We start from the raw sequence: 18,268 nt of genomic DNA, 5'->3' as shown, positions 1-18,268 counted from the left end.
CTATCATACTGATGTACCTGTCCATTTGTGGCTTCTCTACCCATTTAGGTCATATATCTGATACATTGGCTTTTGACTATCATACTGATGTATCTGTTTGGTGCCAGATCCTCCTAGCGCAGGCACTTCCGGGGCTTGTATCCATCCTTCTCGAGATGTATCTGGTACTGATGTACCCATTTGGTGGATCCTCCTAGCATGGGCACTTCCAAGGCTTGTATCCATCCTTCTCGAGATGTATCTAGTACTGATGTATCCATTTGGTGGATCCTCCTAGTGTGGGCACTTCCAGGGCTTGTATCCATCCTTCTCGAGATGTATCTGGTTGAACTCCCTTTGCTCCATCCCTTACTTTCAGTGAAAGTCAGACATGGCCATTTCCACGGAGAGGTCCATGCATAATACATATCTTATTGCTCAAGTATTTCGTACTTCACCACACTTGAACCAGCTTCAATATTTCAAAAGTCCACTTACCTGTGACTTGGAGTTTCAATGAACTCTCCTCTCACCATCATCAGTGCATTATTACTACCACAGCTGCAGAACTCTTGGGAAAACCTTGTCACGACGACTCAAATGATGTGAGTTTTTTTTGCCTTGGTTGTGTCAATACTAGATGAAAATGTTCGAAACAGGGTGCATATAACCACTCCGAGTCATTCAACTCAATCTTCTAGTACCTGACATGTCTCATGCCACACCAGTACATTTGTTTTCAGTACTGCTACTCTGATTCACTGATCTATTGTCAGCCTAGGTTTTGGATGTTGCTTCAAGCTTTGTGACATCATGAGGACTTCTGCTTGTCATGGTTTGGGCCCCAATAAATACCACGAATGCTGTCAAGCAGTATCATTTTCATTCATTTCATCGTGCTCTATTCTTATTGTTACAGAACTACAACATCGAGGCTTTGAATCTGGTAAGTACTATTAATATATGCTCATTTGTGTATTCCATCTAGGTTACTGACTGCATGTCATCCACAAATCTGGTCAGAGTCCCTGCAAAGTTCTCTAGCAGCATGTTGCATTAGCTGGGCACCAGGGTAGGACAATCCTAGAGGGAGGAGCTAGTGCAAATGAGCATGGGTAGATTTTATTCCCATGTTTTGTATTGTATGCCATGTTGCAATGCATCAATTTCCATTGTAGGTAAACAACTTTTGCTGGACACTACACAAAGTGAGTGTCTAGCAAAATATAATAGTTGTGGTCTAGCACAGCCTAGTCTGCTATACTTGCAGAACAAGTGTGTTCAACCCGAGGGGTTAACTGTTGGTAGTAGAATAATTAGTTATACTGAAAGGAATATAGTCCGAAGTGCAGGAAACAAAGTCTGAAGGTATAATTACGAGTCCGAAGGTAAAATGTCAGGGTCCGATGTTTTTCAGGTTTTGGGTTAGCAGGTTTCAGCAGGTTTCGTCAGATAACATTGAATTAGTGTCGGATTAGGAAGAGAATGTCAGGGATAGTGAACGGCGGGTTACTGACAGTGTTTCAGAGTGTTTCGGATAAGGAATGGATGATATTGTGGAATTCAGTGAAGAACTACAGATATCAAATGACCTCCTCCTACTCAGAGGTAGAAAGGTATGACAAATAAGAAGGAGGTATGTGAAATATATACAGTACATATCCCAATAATGCACATCCCAGTCATGCATATCCTAGATAATGCATTGATTTTGGCAGGGTCCCATCATGGGCGCAGCCATTATGCACTAAAAACTCCATACTGAATAATGCATGAACTTTCGAGGGTAATATGCATTGTCTGGGCACTATTGATGGAGGTTGCATTGTTCTATGTGTGAATATAAGCACCAAAATATGCTAGATAACATATCACAAAAGTCTTTACAATGTCTCAACCCCTCGCATTAAAGCGCAAAGCTATCAATAAACCTACTCAGGAAACTGCTAAGCCTGCCAAGAGGCAGAATGTATCCAAGGATGCCCCCACAACGTCGGCTCAACCACCACCAGCAAAACACCTATGACGAAACCTTACTCTTGCTGATTGTATTACAGTCTATGGTTATGTTGATGAGCATTCCACTGCTAATCAATCAGATATTGTCAAGTATTTCGAGACTCTTCCTACTGGGGCACTCATACTTATCTACCGCAGTCATAACAAGGTCACACGGTGTCACAAACTGTGACATCTAGTGTCGTGCATATTCATGGTAATGCATGGCATTTTCAGCTTCCTGACCGTATGCATTATTGGGATATGTACTGTAGTGTCTATGTAGAATTTTGGAGTGCTATAGGCGAAAGTAGTAGCACTAACTTTCGGGTGCGATGTCCTATGTAATAAGACATGTGGTACTGTGGACATGTAATAACATGTTCTACAATGTTAGTGATGTGAAAACTGATAACTGCGCACCTAGTGGGGGTAGATATGACAGGACAGGACATAGGGAGAACAAATGTGTGGGAAAATATCGGATCCAAAGTGGCCAATGCATGGGAATCATCGGATTAGCATCAGATTTAGCGGATAAATGTCGGATTGAGTGGATGAGTGTTGGATAACATCAGAAGTGATTTGTGTATGACATGCATCAGAAAATAGCTGAATATGAGCTCAGCGCTAGCTCGAGTGCTACACTGTATATGTCCCAGGACCTACTGGACAATGTATCTGTGCTTTAGTCACTGGGGCTATGTATCCATCCTCAGTTTTTGCCTTCAAGTCAGATGCCCTGAACAGCCCCACAATACTTGTAAATTATTGCAATCTTCTGGATTCAATCACCATTAATAGCACATGGGCACGTCATATTCATTTTCAGATAGTCTCAATACTCATTGATACAAAGTGTTTTCTTGAGACCACATGCAGAATATATTTGAGCATGAACATAATTGCAAAATTTCATAGATACATTATTAATGGGATACTCAAGAATATTGTATGAACAAAGGGAAGTGAAAGGAAATATATGATGACTTAGGCAATTTTTTGCTTCCTGCACAAAGGTAATGAGTTGCGAAGCATGTGAAGGTGTGAGAACACTGAGTACGACTTACTTCCTGTATGCACCGTTAACACCAGAACTCCCCTGTTTTTTAGAGCCAGTATTCTCTGACCCAATCGAGTTGGCAATTTTGTTGTGCTTGGAAATCTGCTGGACTCATTTACTACGACTGCCAATCAATGGTGCGGCCTCTGCAGAGGTACACCCGGAGGGTACAGCCTCTGCAGAGGTAGACTCAAAGGGTGTGGCCTCTATGGAGGTAGAATCGAAAGGTGCAGCCTCTGCAGAGGTAGACTTAGAGAGAGACTGTGGGTGCAAACAGGAATAAACAGAATTGTTTTCTGTGATAAGATCCATCATTGTGGGTACAGTCTCCACAGAGGTAGACTCAGAGAGAGGCTGCAGATGTGAATTAGCCAGATGCAAATGGGAATCAGCAGAATTGTCCTCTGTGATGAGATCCATCATCACAGGTGCAGCCTCTCGCAGGTCCTTTGCAGAGGTAGGCTCGGAGAGAGGCAGCAGATGGGATTCAGCAGAAGCTAGGGTGGGTCCATGTGTGGGATATAGTGGTGTTGGAATTGCCTGAGGAGCCATGTATGTTCTCAAGAACTTGTGGTATCCTTCCACAGACAGCATTGAAGAAGCATCATCAAGATCCAAGTCCATAGAAGCAGAAGTCAAATGTGAAGGATATGAAGGGAGCATCTTTAAAGTGGGGTCATCGTCATCAAAAAAGGATGTGAGTGGTTCAGATAGAGGAAATAATATATCTGAGGATGACACCACTGTTAAAGCATCATGTGGGATATTCCAAAAAGGCACCATCAGATGTATCAGATGTCTGTGATACTTGTCCATCAGAGCTTTCTTTCCATGGCTCAGGCTCTCGTGTTGGTTGTTGACTTCGCACCCCAAACACTTCCTTCTTCCTTCGCCATTGTGACCGTTATCAAGCCCCAAGTCAGAAACATTCCAAGTTTCGGTTTCACGGACTTATGAAACACACACTTAACGAACTCTTTCCATGGTCGCATGATCCCTGAGTTAAACTCAGGATATGCAAGGTCAAACTGATTTCCAATTTCGGTTACACCAACATGAAAGCTCTGGACATCAATCTGTCCGCCCATTGCTGGTGTTGAGCTACCCATAAGAACTGTGAAAACAAGACCAGTGAGTCTCTGGAGCTTGTCGAAGAACTCAGTGAGGACACCAGGTAGTCTATTGATATATCTGGAGATGTGAGTTTCAGGTGAGTGCTTTTATCCACTTGGATATTGTAGATGCAACTAACACTTGATGGTCAGCTACCCTTGTGCCCTTTGCCTCTTCCCACTCTTTCTTCTTCTTCTTTTTGGCTTCTTCAATGAACTCCGCCACCTGTTGTTTGACCTCATCAGACACTGAGTGATACAGCAGGCTCGTTTGCTTCCTGATAATGGCTATATTTGATGGCATCTTGACCTCTCTGTTCTCAGCTGCAGGCTGCAGCACTTGCCACAGCTTCAGCCTTTGCTATCTCAATGGCAAGATTAAAAGTAAGTTTGATCATGTCATTGAAGAAAAGCTTCGAGAACACCTCCATTACCTGCAGATCATGAACGTGCCTCGCACTGCTGATCATCTGAGCAACCATACTCTTTTTACTGGTTACAGCTGGTGTCAGAGATGTGCTTGTTGTAGCTACATCTGCAGTCATCATTTTATTATTGCAGTTTTTGGTCTGATGGCTGACTTTAGATGAGCCCATATCATTTTTGAATGTATTCATAATTTGCTGATGAGTCAATGTTCTTGTAAGTGCTTGCTTTCAACTTATGATCATGGTAATGTACCTGTTGATGGTGCTCAACGGCCTTGCCTACCTCGGTCTTGTGCTCGACGGTCAATTCAACATCAAGGGGGACATCCTTGAAGACACGAAGTCATTCCAGGAATATTGAAAACCATTCCTCAAACACTGGCTCCTAAAATCCACTATAATTGCGCTTTGCTTGACACACTTGGTATTTGGCAGCATGCAACTGAAAGAACTTCTCTTCCTCGATGGTAGCTGTCATATCCTGTATTCCGGACCTACATCCGATAATATTCCCACGCCTCATCCGGACCTTCAGATGTCCTATCCATGTCTCCAGTACCCATCCAGATCCCTGCACCTCTGCACATCCACATCTGCATGTCCATGTCCAGATCCCTTATCCTTCACAGCTAGCCTGCATCATCCATCCTTGTCCCATCGCCCCAATGCCACATCCTATATATCCACGCATCTCATCTGGACCATATCTGATCCGGTCCGATCTGATGTATAGATCTGCTTCCGATCTGATATAGATAAGCTTCCTAATTCATTTCCTGTTCTTATAACGTTATACACAGCCTATTTGGTATTTCCTCTATTCCGCTGTGTCGGTTATATCTATTACCAGTATGCTTACTGATCCATTAACCTATGTTCATTTCCGACTTGCATTTGTCAACCTTTGCATATGCTTCATACATAGCCTTGGACTCTGCTTATTGATCCTTCCGTTATTTCTTTTAGTATATAAACTCGTGTATATGTCTTGTAGTACCTCAGTCTGAATATCATATTAGTCCTCACACTAGATCTCACTCTAAGTCCTCATATCAGTTCTAGTCTTCCAACTTAGTTGTTATCCATCTCAGGCCTAGGGAGTTTCTCCCTAGGCCGGAGCTCTGCTTATCTGATACTCCGCTCATCCGCTCATCCGATCCTCTGTAGCTTCCGGAAGTTCATCCGGATCTTTCCCGCGGTCCTCCGGACCTATTCTGCTTTGGACTTTGTCCTTGCAGCCTTTCCTCTGTTTACTTCTACTCAGGACAAGTCCTGAGTGGCCATTATACATATCCATATCAGGATGAAACCTCATCATAATTTCCGGAAGTTCCTCCAGAACTTTCCCGCACTCATCCAGAAGTTACTTGCACCCATCCGGAAAGTCCTTCCGAAGTTTCCTGCGCCTTCGGATGTCCTTTGGACATCTTTGGACTTTCCTCGGACACCAATCTGAAATTAAGGGCACATACTTGGGTAAGGGGCGCAGTGCACGAGCTGAAGCCAAGCCCCTCAGAATCAGTCCTACCCTTTGTGCATGGTCTTAACAGTAGCCCATTTTGATGGTGCCATCTATTATTCATGGTGAGTGACACAATAAATATAAGGATGCCTCGTTAATGCACACTTTTTGTCCGAGATATCATACTTTGTGCATTGATGGCAAGCGAAATGAAAAAAAGAACGAAGCTTATTTGACCAGGAAGTAAGTCCTAGTGATGTGCGTGGTGCACAGACCATCGAAGCTCAATGATTTATATTCATTGCAAGATTTAGGTGGTCAATTTCCTATCTATGTACCATTTAGCATGTCATACTGCTCAGGACAGCTTTGGTGAAAAACTCGGCTTTAAGGATTAAGTTAACACCGAACATTTCAAACAGTTAAAGTTCAGCGCTTAGCGCTCAGCCCCCGAGGAACCAATCATTCTTTAGATTGGAGTTGAATTTAAGGTGTTAAACATAACAGGTACTCACTCACTAGCGCCCCGCTTGGTTGTGATGAGTGACTCTATCTCAGTGTATCCCCCTCCCAGGCCTCCCTGAGAACTGACATTCACCATAAATGAACTTGCAATGGTACTACAGCTGATTAGAGATCAGAATGGTGAGTGTCTTGTGAGTTATTTAGTGCAGGTTTGATATGATGTCAAATTTTTCAACAGAATGTTTTGAATGTGCCCATGATGGCATCACTGCAGAGTTTCCCTCACTGCAAACAATGCCAGGAGCCTGCCCGGCATGTGCCTTATGGAACCATTGACGTAACTGTTATGCTTGTCATGCTGAGATTCTGGAGGAACCTTTGAATTCAGCCAATGTCCTGCTTGATCCCTCTCAAAGCAGCAGTGAAGTGTTCCTTTGACGATGCTGAATATCATTACTGACAAGGTTGCAGTTGTTACTACAGGTGCAGATCCTGCAACCTGCCATCAAGCCTGAATGTAGATAATCTGTACTTTCTTGCTGTCTGTTCTTGACCACTTGATCTTGATATCAGTCCTGCCCTATCTCCTTTTACTATGTCATTGTATATAATTTATGAAATGATATTTGCATCATCACTGATAACTGCAGAAAGCTCAAAAAGATGTGATCTTGCCCGCATTCATTTGTCCCGAAGTGCTGGTACAGCGAGTGTCCCATTTAAGTCCAACTGTTACAGTGAGTGACCTCATGTGAAGCTTCAACTTTTAACCAATTTCAATGTTCATTCATTTGCATCAACAGATTGTTAGTGACACTTCCTTCATGCCAGCCAAGTACAAGAGCGAAGCACAATGCCGCAAGGCTCGGTTGCTATCTAAACGAAGATGTTATGAAAGGTCTGTGTCATTTGTATCATTCTGCGCATCTAATTCTCAAAATGCTTGTTTGTCCTAGGCACAAGCTTGATGAACACTTTAAATTTTGAACTTGTTGGCATAAACAAATTGGAGCTACAGCAGTACGTGGCTTATATTAAACTTCCCTCAATGACACTTACATATCATGCAATCGGCCAGGTCACACAACAACTTTTGCAGCAGCTTGATAACATATGGTTTGACCTAGGTTATTGTCCCGGACCTTCTCAATATGCTGTGCTTGAGTTATGCAGTTTCACACTCATTCAAGATGCTGACAATCTGGGCTGGCCATCAACAAGACCATCCTGCGAGGGAATGGTGTCAGACGCCCAACAACTTCTTTGCAAAGCTCATGAAGTGCTTTCTCATAGCTTGAATACAGATGGGGCCTGTTCAGACTATCTTTGCTCAGGTGCTGCAGCTACCATGGATGTGGTTGAGTTGGATTATGATACATGGGAGGAACCCTTGTCTTTGATAGACAATAGTGTAGAGACTTACTTTGATCTTCTCAAGCATAATGGTCTTGCATGGCAGAAAGCTTTGAAAGCTTGCAGCTGAATTTTTATCTCATTACTACTTGTTCATGAATCATTGCAGTCCTTAGTTTTATTCTTGTGAAATTGATCAAGAAGCAATGATGCTCACTGCTTCTTTTCAACCAACCACCACCACACCATTATACCTCTGCAGCTAAAATCACGCCGCGTCCTCTTATTGATAAGACACTTAAGGCAAAACTGCAAGCAAGTTGTGAAAACCACAGACACCATTATGCAATGTAAGTATAACTGCTTTTATTAATTGTCTCTGGTGGTTCCTGACTGGTCAACTGATTGAAGAAACAGAGACAGAATCCTAAGCCGGCGAAGGGAGTTTCATGTTGAAAAGAACACCAGGCTGCCATTGGAGCTTGAGAAAGCTATTGCAAGAGCTCTGCATGGATACGACTCGGATGAAGATGGTGATGAGCTGGAGACAGGCAATTCCAGCGACATTGAGGAGAATGATGACCAACTGTACATTGTTTTATAAATAGAAAATGAAATGAACATAAAATTAACATCCCACAGATCAGATCTTACAGAATGTCTGCTCACGCTCAAAGTGATCAAAGACGAAATGTTGTCTTTGATTACCAAACCCTGTGCATTTGCTGAGGGTGTCTTGCTTTAATTTGTCAACAGCATCACATATACAGAAGACCAGGCCAATAATGGTGACAAAACCATTGTCACCAATATGATAGCCATGGTCCAAGGCTTGCTCAACTGCTCCATCACTGTTCAAGATCAAATCCTTACTTTTTCGGTGTCTCAGCTGAATTTCTTGCTGCTGACACAGTCACTCATTACCTCAGTACCTCCCTTGCATACTTGGAGGATTTCGAGTTTTTCTTTGATGTGGAGGGAGTTTTGGAGCTGTGTGTGGCTCACTCGTTAGGTGAATTGATATACCAGAAGTGTCTTCGTGTTTGAGTGGCTTCACACAGTAAGTTAACGGTTGATGTAATGTAGCTTGATTTTATTGCATATCAATACAGCAGATGTGTCAGATATATTTTTACTTTGTACGTCAGACCATGAGGCCTTAGGTAAAGTTCACATGTGGCATACCTGCAACAATTTTCACAGGGAATGGTTTGCTGCTTGCAAAAATCCTCTGTGGGATTTAGGAATACACTGTCATCAGCAGAATGAAGTGCAGATTCGGACGGCCATCCAAAAGACCATGAGTGAGTCAGTACATAGAACACTCGCATGATGGCAACATGGAGTATCTTCGGCATCGCTCTTTTGGTGTCAATGACAGTGGTTCTTTGTCCTTGCAAACAACAACATTCATGGTATCTCAACCTGGCGCAGTGCAATCCTGTCCTGAACCATCACTCAATTTCTGGGAGGAGGCACTGCTTAGCGAGCCTGATGACCCGTCCTTTGAGAGTGTGGACTCAATACAAGAGACCACCATGACAAAAAAAAGAATACTGGTGTGTATACTCAAATTTCTTGGTTATCAAGCTAATGTTTGACAGAATGTTTCCTTACTTCATTGGAGACAAGAATGGTCCTCATACCTAGATGAAATGATCCGTCTAGAGGGCCACAGTGATGAAATAGCTCGAGAGACATGTGATTGCAAGGGTGAAGAACCTTTACTTTACCGCTGCCGGGATTGCTTTGGAGCAGAAATGGTGTGCTGTGCATGTGTTCTTCAATGGCATGCACATAATCCACTCCATAGAGTTGAGGTATGTTTATCAAGCATTAAATTGAGCTGCTGGACTTGGGAACTCATTTGCCCTTAGGAGTGGTGTGGCACATTTTTTGTGCAAGTCTCTCTGAAGCTGCTTGGCTTGCATATCCAGCTCGGACACAATCTGGGGGAGAAGTGTTATAACCCTGAATCTGCCACTGGCAATGATTTTGTTGTCATAGACATACATGGTATCCATGAAATCAGCCTCGACTTTTGTGGCTGTGAAATGGCCCAAATCCATTACAAACAGCTTATTCGTGCTCGATGGTTTCCAGCCACTTCAAAGAAACCTCAAACTGCCACCACATTTGCACTGATGGAGTTCTTCCACCTCCTCACATTCAAATCAAAGGTATCCACATACAAATTTTACCACAGTATCGCTAGACAGACAGATAACACCAGCACCACACCAATTAGGGTACGTCTGTATTAATATTGGCTGATTTTCTGCTCATCGCTAGTTTAGGATCATTATTCCGCATTTACACAAATGGTTCATCAATGGCGCCACCTCAAGGTGCTCAAGCGAGCAGGAAGAGGCCATGATCCCAGTGGCATGGATGCAATTCCCACTGGTGAATGCACCATACTTTGTCCAGCATACCCTCACCTCGGAAAGAACTTACCTGAGGGCTGGGAGGATGCATTGCATAATATCAGGTATGTTCTGATGCACAGTTGTTGCTCGATGTTCACTAATAATATCCCGTAGATGGAAGTACACTCTTTTTCTTGCCATCAACACTAATTTTCGACTTAAGTGGAAGCTTGTCTCGAGCAAAAATGTTGATCCGAGTCTCAATGCTGGCTCATGCTACTTTGTCGAGGAGACTGCATACAAACAGTATCTGAGTGAGTGTGGTTGTGAGCCACAGGAGGTACAGTAATATTTTACTGTTTGCGCACACTCACACTTACTATGTTCCATTCTTATCACAGAAAAGTACCTGTGAGTCATAATGCCATCAATATGGCTGACACAAAATCATCGAGAGGGCTTGTGGCCATGGGTGTTGGGACCATGGACTGTGCAAGGCATGATATGAAACTTCCTAATGGAGTTGGTGATTTGCAAAAAGGTGGAAGGTGTGTTTTTTTGATCATTTCTCAAGCCTTGTGAAGCTAAGCCTAGCACTAGATATCTAAACATGGACTATCTAGTCTTTTCAGTGATGGTCAATTTCACTGTGCTAGTATTTAATCTATCATATGACATTGCCTGCCAATGGAATAAAAAACTATGGCCTCACATGGCGTCAATGCCACCCTGACTGCACCTCGACCATAAAAACAAGCTTGTTCGGTTTTTTGTTCCAAAGTTTCATCTTAATGCGCATGTTCAATCATGTCAAATGTCATTCTCATTCAACTTTGGGAAGAATGTTGGATGTATGGACGGAGAAGCACCTGAAAGAGGGTGGGCAAACATTAATTGTGTGGCATTGAGTACGAAAGAAATGGGTCCAGGAGCACACTGTGATACTTTGGATGACCATTTTTCGGACTGGAATTGGAAAAAATTCGCCATGCTCGGTATGTTTCTGACTGGACTATTTCATTTTCAATCTCATGTATTTGAAGGTCAAAGCCTACTCCACTGTAAAGATACAACAATGCTTGATACTATACGAAGTAAGTGTCAGCAATATATAAATGTTGTAGTGGTCTTGCACAGCCTAGTCTGCTATACTTGCTAGACAAGTGTGTTTGATCCGAGGGGTTTGCTATTGGAATAAGTCTATAGTTAGTCAATCGATAAATTGTCAAAAGTCCGAGCACGAGAAACAGAATCTGAAGGTATAATTATGAGTCTGATGCCAAAGTGTCGGCCGATGTTTTCAGGTTTAGTGGGTTAGTGGGTTTCGGGTGCAGGTTCGTCGGGTTTGCATCAGGTTTGCGAAATGATCATCGGGTATAGCAAGCAATATGCGGAATATTGATAAGGACAGGTGTTTCGGATAGAAAGTGCGGTAATATTTGCAATGTCAACTAAGAACTACAAAATATCAGGATTGACCACAAAGCATCGGGAAACGGCTCCCTACTACTTGGATGATGAATGTGCTATGTGGAAACCAATATATATATAAGTACATAGAAATCCGGAACCCTATAGGCGAAAGTAGCGGCCGAAGAATTTTGGGTCCGATGTACATGTAAATAAACACGAGGCGCTGCAGACTATGGGAAAACATGTAATAGCGCCACATATTACAGTGACCTATCTCCATATAATATGGGGGAACAGACGTGCATAATATCCCGTATGATATGGGCCTATGATAAAAATATCCTCGACTATGACGGATGGGCCAGGAGGCAAATTATTCCCGATGGAGGCAGGTGGGCCCATGCAGGGAATATATATAGATGAGTGGGCCGATGTACATGAATATTAGGTAGACAGGTGGGCCGAGGTAGTTGGATATTATGCAGATGGGTGTATTAAGGTAGATGTGTATGAGATAGATGGGTAGGTACTTGTTATCACATTCACAGGTGGGCCCAGACACATATTAAATTAGACGGGTGGGCCAAGGGTATTATAAAATATTGTATCAGATGGGTGGGCCCAGACACATATTAATTAGACGGGTGGGCTGAGGATGTTGTATTAGACGGGTGGGCCGAAAGTGGTATAAAATGTAGATGGGTGGGCCCATGTGTATCATAATTGTAGACATGATGGAGCTGAGGTAGTTGTACATCAACCAAATCAGAGGAGGTAATAAATCAAAGTTACCAAGTTCCCGGAGCAGCAGGTGATCTCCTGACATGGCCTTTGATGGTGCTCAGATTGTCTTGCAAATTTTGGAATCCAGGGTGCGAAGCTTGTGTTGCCCTATGAGAAGCCAAGTTCCGATTACCAACCTTTGGGTCAACCATACTCAGAGGAGGTAATAAATTAAAGTTACTGAGTTTCCGGAGCAGCAGGTGATCTCCTGACATGGCCTTTGATGGTGCACAGGTTGTCTTGCAGAATTTGGAATCTGGGGCGTGAAGCTTGTGTTGCCCTATGAGACGCCAAGTTCCGACCACCCAAATTTGGGTCAACCGTACTGACTTCCGAGTTCCGGGACCCGGGAGTCAACAAATGAATATCTGATAACCAGCACACTTCCAATCAGGTAGTATGTCATTGAGCAATGGATCATCCAAGGGGTCCCTTATCAGACTCGGTAGTCAATATAGGCAAATGATAATGAAAACATGAAAGTTGTTATTGTGCTATTTTTCAAACACAAGACCCGAAAATATGTATGCAACATGTCCATTTTTCACTTGTTGCACAAATCACTGAGTTTTGAGTGCTGAAACCTGAAACTCAAAACACGGCATGCAACATGTTGATTGTTCATTTATATTACACAGATCATCAAGTTCCGAGTGCCGAGGGCTGAAACACAAACCTTGAGACCCGAAAATATGTATGCAACATTTCCATTTTTCACTTGTTGCACAAATCACCAAGTTTCAAGTGCCGAAACCTGAAACTCAAAACCAGGTGTGCAACATGTCCATTGTTCAATTATATTACACAAATCATTGAGTTCCGAATGCCAAGGGCCGAAACCCAAACCCCGAGACCCGAAAATATCTACACAACATGTCCATTTTTCACTCATTGCACAAATCACCGAGTTTTGAGTGCCGAAACCCAAAACTCAAAACCCGGCATGCAACATGTTGATTTTTCATTTACATTACACAAATCATTGAGTTCCAAGTGCCGAGGGCCGAACCCCGAACCCCGAAAATATGTGCGCAACATGTCCATTTTTCACTTGCTACACAAATCACCGAGTTTTGAGTGCCGAAACCTGAAACTCAAAACCCAGCGTGCAACATGTCCATTTTTCATTTATATTACACAAATCATCAAGTTCCGAGTGCCGAGACCCGGGACCCGAACCCCGAGACCCAAAAATATCTACACAACATGTCCATTTTTCACTCATTGCACAAATCACCGAGTTTTGAGTGCCGGAACCCAAAACTCAAAACCCAGTGTGCAACATGTTGATTTTTCGTTTACATTACACAAATCATCGAGTTCCGAGTGCCGAGACCCAAAACCCGAGCCCTGAGACCCGAAAATATGTATGCAACATTTCCATTTTTCACTTGTTGCACAAATCACCGAGTTTTGAGTGCCGAAACCCAAAACTCAAAACATGGTGTGCAACATGTTGATTTTTCATTTACATTACACAAATCATCGAGTTCCGAGTGCCGAGGGCCGAACCCCAAACCCCAAACCCCGAAAATATGTGCGCAACATGTCCATTTTTCACTTGTTGCACAAATCACTAAGTTTTGAGTGCCAAAACCCAAAACTCAAAACCCGGTGTGCAACATGTTGATTTTTCATTTACATTACACAAATCATCAAGTTCTGAGTGCCGAGACCCGAGACCTGAACCCCGAGACCCGAAAATATGTATGCAACATGTCCATTTTTCACTTGTTGCACAAATCACCGAGTTTTGAGTGCCGAAACCCAAAACTCAAAACCGGGTGTGCAACATGTCCATTGTTCAATTATATTACACAAGTCATCGAGTTCCGAGGGCCAAGGGCTGAAACCCGAACCCTGAAAATATGTGCACAACATGTCCATTTTTCACTCACTGCACAAATCACCAAGTTTTGAGTGCTGAAACCCAAAACTTGAAACCTGGCATGCAACATGTTTATTTTTCATTTACATTACACAAATCATTGAGTTCCGAGTGCTTTGGGTCATGTCCATTTTTCACTCATTGCACAAATCACCAAGTGTCAAGTGTCGAAACCTGAAACCCGGTACTTCAAATGGACATGAATTGTATTTGTTTGTATTATCCATTGGTGTAGGGCTCAAATAACTTGGGAATTGTATTTGTCAGTACTCAGTACTCGGTGATTGGTACTTGGTGATTGGTGATTGGTGGTCAGTGGTCGGTACTCGAGACTCAGGTAGTCAATATAGGCAAATGATAATGAAAAATGACAGTTGTAGTCCATGTCAAGGTGAGTGTCTTGGTAGTCTTTCCTTGTCATTCGGCAAAACATCAGCAATAATGAAAAAATGAAAGTTGTTATTATGGTTAACTTCCTTACCGAAGGTTGTAGTCCGAGTCTAGGGGAGTGTATTGGTAGTCTTTTCTTGTCCATCAGTTATCATTTGACTAAGATATAAGCTAAAGAAATCTGAAACATCGGCGATAATGAAAAATGAAAGTTATTTGTAATGATATTTTCGGCCTGAATCATATATAAATGTGACTTTGTATAAAAGATGTCTATTGTCACTCTCCACACATATGTCATTTTGCCTATCATTACATCAATCCTTCATGAATCTTTCTAAGCTTTTAAGCTATTATAATGGATGTATATGGGTGTTATTCCAGGTCTCTGATCACATCACAGGCTTGTTATGTTGTATATCTCGACATAATGTGCAAGTCTCACTATTAATATTCATTCTTTTATCTTTAGACTCACTTACTGCACACATGTATTTCATTTGTCATTATTGATGTTTTGGATTTCTTTAGCTTATATCTTGGTCACATGGTAACCAATGGATGAGAAAAGACTACAAATAAACTCACCTAGACTCAGACTACAACCTTCATTAAGCTGACTACTGATTCCTGGATACTGAGTATCACAACCAAATACTGAGTACCAATTACCATGTACCGAGTACTGCGTAATGAGTAACAAGATAACCAATTGACAAGAAAAGACTACCACTACACTCACCTGGACTTGGACTACAACCTTCGGTAAGGAAGTTAAGTGTAATAACAACTTTCATTTTTCATTATCATTTGCCTATATTGACTACCAACCACCAACCACCAACCACCAACCACCAACCACCAACTACTGAGTACCGAGTACCAAGCACTGACAAATACAATTCCCAAGTTATTTGAGCCCTACACCAATGGATAATACATACAAATATAGAATTCATGTCCATTTGAAGTACTGGGTTTTGGGTTTCGGCACTCGGCACTTGGTAATTTGTGCAATGAGTAGATGGGCATGTGGCATACATGTTTTTGGGCTTCGGGTTTCAGGATTTGGCCCTCAGCACTCAATGATCTGTGTAATGTAAATGAACAATGAACATGTTGCACACCCGGTTTTGAGTTTCAGGTTTCAGCACTTGAAACTCAGTGATCAGTGCAACAAGTGAAAAATGGAAATGTTGCATACATATTTTCAGGTCTTGGGCTTTCCGGTGAAATTGTGGTCCCAGATGAACCAGGCAACCTCCTGCCAGAATATGATTCTTCTGATGAGGAGATGGAGGTTGAGGTGAAGGTTGATTGTCCTGGTGAGAAGGTTGAAATGGCTACATAATTGCTCAGTGATAGATGTACATAAATCTTTTTCAATGCATGTTACCTATGCCACAATTGAATGATTCAATCATTGAGTTCCAATATCCAGAACTAGAAACTGTAGATTGAGGTAGATATCACCTGAAACCCGAACACCCTAACACCCGAATGTCAAATTTTCACAGTGCCAAACCCCGAGTGCCGGTGTAGAAACAACAATACAGAGAGGAACAAATAATGCTCCTAGCTGTATCTATAATAGTTGAAGGTCGTGCATTGCCTAGTCTGCTATGCTTGAGATGACAAGCGCATTCGACCCTAAAGGGGAAGCAAGTGGAGCGAAGATCTAGTGGATGCGCTGAAGCGAAGCGCGAGAAAGCGCAGGTGCGCGCAAGGTACGAAGGCGCGGGAATGCGCGCGCGCGCGTGCGGAAATGGTAGAGAGACTAAGCTTAAGTGATAATATAATGCAATATAAGAGAGATGCAAAGTGTAGACAAATAGATTTCTACTATACTCTGCTAAGTAGTAAGTGACTGGTAGGAAAAGTAAGTTAAGTTGAAAAGTAAGTACTGCTGGCGCTTATATAGCGCGCCTAAGCGCGGTCATGCGGAGCTGAAGCGCTACCGAGTAGGTATGTAAAGATATATATGAGTGAGAATCCATGATAAAAATAAAGGTGGAACTATGCTAATAAAGGAAATGGAAATATACGTACTAGGGAGCTTGGTGGACAGTGGATGGATGCTTCTGGATGGCTGGCTCCATAGGGCGCTCAAGCGCGGGAACGCGTGCGCGCGTATACATCGCGAAGCACGGGAATGGTGCGCGCATGGCGCGGGAAAGTTGCGCCTCATATAGGGATAGCTGCGGGCAGTACACAGAGTGGTGCTGCGAGTTGGTGCTGTATACTCCCTTAGTGGAAACTGCCATATCACACCTTGAGAGGCATGATTCTCTACACCGGGTGCCGGGTGCCGAGTCCCAAAACCCAGAACTCAGGACTTGACATTTGAAATAAAACACATTTTTCAGACATGTTTGAATCTGCCTACATATCCATAAACATTTTACTAACCCCCGAACCCTGACAAATATCTTTGTCCAGTCCCACATATCGAGTCCCGAGTTCCAGGACCCCCGAACCCCAAAACCCAAAACCCAGCAGTCCACAATTTCGGGGTTTGGGGGTTGGTAAAATGTGTATGGATATATGGAAGGTTGATTTAAACATTTTTGAAAGATGTTGCATATGAAATGTCAAGTCCCGAGTTTCAATTTCTGGGTTTTGGGAGTGCCGAGTCCTGAAACACAGAGTCCCGAAGCCCGGAGTCCCGAAACCTGGAATTCAAAACTCAGGACTTGACATTTGATGAGACATCTTTCAAAAATGTTTAAATCAACTTTTCATATATCCATACACATTTTACCAACTCCCGAACCCCTAAATTGTGGACTGCCGGGTTTTGGGGTTCAGGGGTCCCAGAACTCAGAACTCAGTATGTGAGAACAAAAATATATTTCAAACATGAGTAAGTCAATGTGTTTGTGAATCAACTTGATTGTAAATCAAATTTTATTGATCTCCCCAAATTTCCCAAGTTCCGAGTTCCAAGTTCTGGGACCCCTGAAACCCGGCAGTCCACAATTTAGGGGTTCGGGGGTTGGTAAGAACTCAGGAAATTTGGGAAGATCAATAAAATTTGATTTACAATCAAGTTGATTCACAAACACATTGACTTACCCATGTTTGAAATATATTTTGTTCTACATACTGAGTTCTGAGTTCCGGACCCCTGAACCCCGGAACCCAAGACCCAGCAGTCTTGGGGTTCGGGGGTCTGGAATTCGGAACTTGTGGAAATTTGGGGAGATCAATAAAATTTGATTTACAATCGAGTTTATTGACAAACACATTGACTTACCCATGTTTGAAATATATTTTGTTCTACATACCGAGTTCCAAGTTCCGGACCCCCAAACCCAAGACCCGGCAGTCTGGGGGTTCAGGGGTCCAGAACTCAGAACTCGGTATGTAGAACAAAATATATTTCAAACATGGGTAAGTCAATGTGTTTGTCAATAAACTCGATTGTAAATCAAATTTTATTGATCTCCCCAAATTTCCACAAGTTCCAAGTTCCGGGACCCCTGAACCCTGAAACCCAAGACCTGGCAGTCTCGGGATTCGGGATTTGGGGGTTGGTACATCTCAGTTTGGGGTTTGGCACTGA

General features: G+C 42.7%; 2 protein-coding genes across 2 annotated transcripts; one reads left to right on the top strand and one right to left on the bottom strand.

Moving 5' to 3' along the window:
- Nucleotides 1-3,151: 3,151 nt before the first annotated feature.
- Nucleotides 3,152-4,456, bottom strand: F5891DRAFT_1185571 (uncharacterized protein; the record flags this gene model as incomplete). The annotated part of the gene is made up of 4 exons (XM_041366565.1): nt 3,152-3,768; nt 3,821-3,927; nt 4,007-4,231; nt 4,293-4,456. 4 exons carry the CDS (start codon nt 4,454-4,456, stop codon nt 3,152-3,154), a joined length of 1,113 nt encoding a protein of 370 aa, XP_041229000.1.
- A 5,047-nt stretch (nt 4,457-9,503) lies between these two features.
- On the top strand, nt 9,504-10,124 carry F5891DRAFT_947277 (uncharacterized protein; the record flags this gene model as incomplete). Its single annotated transcript, XM_041374728.1, has 2 exons — nt 9,504-9,680; nt 9,738-10,124. Coding segments are annotated over 2 exons (564 nt in total), but the record flags the coding sequence as incomplete, so codon positions are not given.
- Between the last annotated feature and the right edge of the window lie 8,144 nt (nt 10,125-18,268).

The sequence above is a fragment of the Suillus fuscotomentosus genome, assembly GCF_016647785.1.
Source record: "Suillus fuscotomentosus strain FC203 chromosome Unknown F5891scaffold_13, whole genome shotgun sequence".
Classification (NCBI taxonomy): Eukaryota; Fungi; Basidiomycota; class Agaricomycetes; order Boletales; family Suillaceae; genus Suillus; species Suillus fuscotomentosus.
Note: the sequence above shows the minus strand (reverse complement) of the source record. Positions and strands in the feature narration are given on the sequence as shown.